The 3,800-nt window shown below is 36.9% G+C and overlaps 1 protein-coding gene across 1 annotated transcript; it reads right to left on the bottom strand.

Annotated features, from left to right (window-relative positions):
- Window positions 1-750: 750 nt before the first annotated feature.
- LOC113864785 (probable pectate lyase 5) lies at window positions 751-3,489 on the bottom strand. The gene is made up of 4 exons (XM_027498896.1): window positions 3,357-3,489; window positions 2,075-2,833; window positions 1,484-1,622; window positions 751-1,338 (listed from the first exon to the last, which is right to left on the bottom strand). Exons 1-4 carry the CDS (start codon window positions 3,470-3,472, stop codon window positions 1,117-1,119), a joined length of 1,236 nt encoding a protein of 411 aa, XP_027354697.1. The 5' UTR covers window positions 3,473-3,489; the 3' UTR covers window positions 751-1,116.
- Window positions 3,490-3,800: the final 311 nt, after the last annotated feature.

The following is a 3,800-nucleotide window of genomic DNA, read 5'->3' as shown; positions in this document are numbered from 1 at the left end:
CCATCAAAAGAAGATCCACTTAAGAGGCGCACCCATGTGCTTTTTTATCTTTTCATCCATTCTTCTGCCTAATTTTGTGGTAGCTAAATGTTGAATCTTTGGTGGCGTGGTCACCTATCTTCGCCTCCCCTATTCAATTAAAACTCTTGCAAGGGAATGCTCTTGTCAATGCAATCGACCATTCTCCCACACCTTTCCCTTTTCTTTCTTTTGGGCCCAATTTGCTTTATTGTCTCCTTAATTAACTTTACCAAGTCCAAAGAAAAATATTTGTCATAGTGGTTAATTATAGTGGAATGCCTCCTCATTTGGCTTTTCTGATAGGAAATAGCAACATTAAAAGATATCAATGGGTGTCCATAAAAAAGAAAGAGACATTAATGGCTAGTTTTCCTCTTATAATTAATAAAGTTTCAATAACAAAACAAAGGAGATATAAAAAATATATTGACATACCAAATGGGCTTCTGAGATCAGATTGTACCTTCTTTTGTCCTATTAGTTAACAGTTATTTCGGTTGTTGAGCTTTATCGATTGCTCCAATACATTATTAAGTATGAACACGGTTGATGGGATTTGATGATTTTCTATTCGTGTGTACATGCCTTCACTTTATTCATGGTTTTAGTCAACACAATGGCATTGTGTGTCTGCGCATGTGTCGGTCACATGGGACGAGAGAGACAGAAGATAGAAAAAGGGGTTTAAAATATACTCATATATAGTAGTACTAACTTTGTATATTATATAATATAATAATAGTATCAACTCTTCTGCACTTGGTTTTCTCTTAGACCATCAAAATTCTTCAGCTTGACTTGGTTCTAAGAGTAACAAGTGGAGGTTGTAATCATGAGCAACTCAGAAGACTAAAGAGAAAAAAAGAAAAGACAAACAGCAGAAAACAATCTAAGAAACCCAAAAAAGGGGGAAAAAGTGGATATATATGGAAATCCAAGGAAAAGTAAAAAACCAAAGCTATTGATCCACCATGTAGGCCTTTTCTTTTTTTGTTTTTCCCAATTTCCCTCCCTTTTCTTTTGGAAAATATATATATGTTTTGGTTTCCTTTTTGGAATGAATGGATCAGCCAGAAGTTGCATGATCAATCATTATTAGCAAGGAGAACCTTTTTTACAGCTAAGTGCACCAGCACCTGTTGTTATAGAACCAACAAGGGAAGATGGTCTTGCACTTAAGCTAGAAGCCCTTGCATAGCTAGAGGAGGCTCCAGCACCCGATGCAGTGAAAAATGCACCATTTATTAACATGTCCCCTTCTGACCTCCAGTTCCAATTCCTCCATTCACTCTCTGGCGCATCTTCATGTTTTGTCACCTACACATTTTCACCAATTTTAATTTTATGTATATTTAATTAATCATAGTGTATAAAAGATAATGACTTAAGATACTTACGATACAAAATAAATACAAAAGTTTATTACTATATATTTTCCTTAAATAATTAATCACACACACACCTCTTTGCTGAATCTGTCATCGGGTGCAAGAAATCTGTTGCCTTGGCTGTTGATGGTTGGACTAGCACTTCCCCCAATGGCATACATTTCCCAGTGAGTATAATCATTGTTCACCACATGGAAATACCCAAGCCTACACCTGCAAAAATTTCACAAATATATTTCAACTTCAATCAACAACTATACAAAAAAAAATAAAAAAAATCTTTAGCCCTTAAAGTCGAATTTAAGAATTTAATAATATTATATTTTATTAAAAATATTTATTATATTTTTATACCTTTAGTAATAAAAAAATAATATTTTTACATGCTTAACGTCAACACAAGTTGAAGTTAACGGTCTATATATTATATTGCCCCACAGAGTAAAAGGCAATTAAGAGAATTGTCAAAGTAACTCATTCAGTCCCACATCGATTTCCATCCTTTTCACACAACCTTTCTTATGAAGACACGTGTTAGTTATTACTACTATTATTAAAATTTTCTTGTTGAGTACTTGAGAGTCGCGGGTGTGGTGCTTAATATTGAGAGAGAAAAGAAACAGAAAAATAAAATAAACATCATTTAATTAAATTTTATGTTTTACCTTGGCATCCTTTGAACAAGGCCTTCCCCAAAGTGGTTGAAAGCAATTGTGACTTGCATGTCCTTGTCTTGAGTGTAGGAGTCGCTGTGACCCAACAACATGACCTTATCATGATGTGTCATGTAATTGTTGGATATGGTAATAGCTGTGGACCCATGTATGGCATCGATCAAACCATCGTTGCAATTGGACAATGAACAATGATCGACCCAAATGTGACTTCCCCCAAAGATGGACACACCATCACCGTCCGATACGGTTCTCCACCCGTAGTGCCGTGGGGAGTCCCTCACCATAGCATTCCCTCCTTGCTTGCAATCGTGTATGTGAATCCCATGAATTATAACATTGGTCACGTATTGTATCGTAATGCATGGACCCCCAGCAACGTGCACACTAGCGCCTCTACCATCAATGGTCTTGAATGAGTTCATGATAAGCTCTTCCGTTAGCTTGATCACCATGTCTCTGGCGAAGATGATCCACAATGGTTCATCTTGAATCACCGCGTGACGGAGGGTTCCGGGTTTTGGGTTCACCGGATCGTCGTCGCCGGCGTCGTCCACCACGTAAATCTTACCGTCCCTTCCACCAATGGCGTTCTTGCCGAACCCAATTGCACAATCTGCTAGCCTTTGCCTATTCTGCTCCCAATTTGGGTCACACCTCCAACAATCATCAATGGGGTTCCCACTTCCACATGAGAGGTACCCCAAGCTCCTCCTAGGCCTAGGCCTAGCTGCTGAGGCATTGATTTTCCTGTATCAAAAAATTTATTAATAATTAGTGGCGTTTAGTGGTTCCGATATTTATTTTAAAAAATAGTTAGCTTTTCAATTTAGAAAAAAATAAATAAATTGGCAGACACTGTGCAATGCATGTCTATACCTAAAAAGACAGGAATAAAAGAACAAAAATGATTAATATAATAAAATCTAATGTGACAAGAAGAGAGATATAAAAGAACCACAAATGTCAAATGGATAGTGAAATTGTTGAAAAGTTTATAAATGAAAAAATTGTTCTCAAAAAGCATTATGTGATTACTTTCTACCTAAACACGCGCAATCCAATGTAGATCAATGTTTTGGAAGACAATATATCTCTACTCACATGAACTTGATGAAAATGATAAAAGTGATAATTCCTAGTACTCTGGAGTGAATTGGAATGATGTACGGTAGAGGGTAGCATGTAAGACATTACATTGAATAATACAAATTGCACATGAAATGTAAGTGTGTAACATAGAATAGTAGCACTAGCTAGGGTGTGAGTTTACCTGTTTACCTCTTGCACGACCGATTCAGGGTTTTGAGCAGGTGAGGAGGAAATGAGGGTTGGAGTGAGAAGAGAGAAGAGGAAGAAAAGCAAAGAGAGCATGATGGTGGTTCTCATTTTGAGTCCTCTTTGGTAAGTGAGTGAAAGGAGAGAGAGATGAGAAATGATGTACGTAGGAAGAGGTGTATATAAAGAGATAAAAGCCGGGCTAAATGGCGTGATTAAACTAAACATAAGGGACCCATTTGCTCCCTGATTTATGTTTTTACGGGGATGCTTATTGGGTAGTTTTGGCCGTTAAGTGAGGCCTAAATGATGGTGGAAGATCAAAAGAGTCAAAGAATAAAACTTGATAGAAAAAAGGGGATGAAATGAGAAAAAGGGTATATACAGTAAAACCCATGTTACTTTATTTAACTAGCGAGTAAAATAATGTTTGGTTACG

The sequence above is a fragment of the Abrus precatorius genome, unplaced genomic scaffold (assembly GCF_003935025.1).
Source record: "Abrus precatorius isolate BTA unplaced genomic scaffold, Abrus_2018 Scaffold10, whole genome shotgun sequence".
NCBI classification, from domain to species: Eukaryota; Viridiplantae; Streptophyta; class Magnoliopsida; order Fabales; family Fabaceae; genus Abrus; species Abrus precatorius.
Note: the sequence above shows the minus strand (reverse complement) of the source record. Positions and strands in the feature narration are given on the sequence as shown.

What these genes read in the sequence shown, in the direction of transcription:
- LOC113864785 (XM_027498896.1), bottom strand. Translation starts at nt 3,472, where the DNA reads ATGAGAACCACCATCATGCTCTCTTTGCTTTTCTTCCTCTTCTCTCTT. An exon ending in GTCGTGCAAGAGGTAAACAG is followed by an intron (nt 2,834 to 3,356) that starts GTAAACTCACAC and finishes TTTTTGATACAG; the next exon opens with GAAAATCAATGCCTCAGCAG. An exon ending in CTTGTTCAAAGGATGCCAAG is followed by an intron (nt 1,623 to 2,074) that starts GTAAAACATAAA and finishes AAATTTTTGCAG; the next exon opens with GTGTAGGCTTGGGTATTTCC.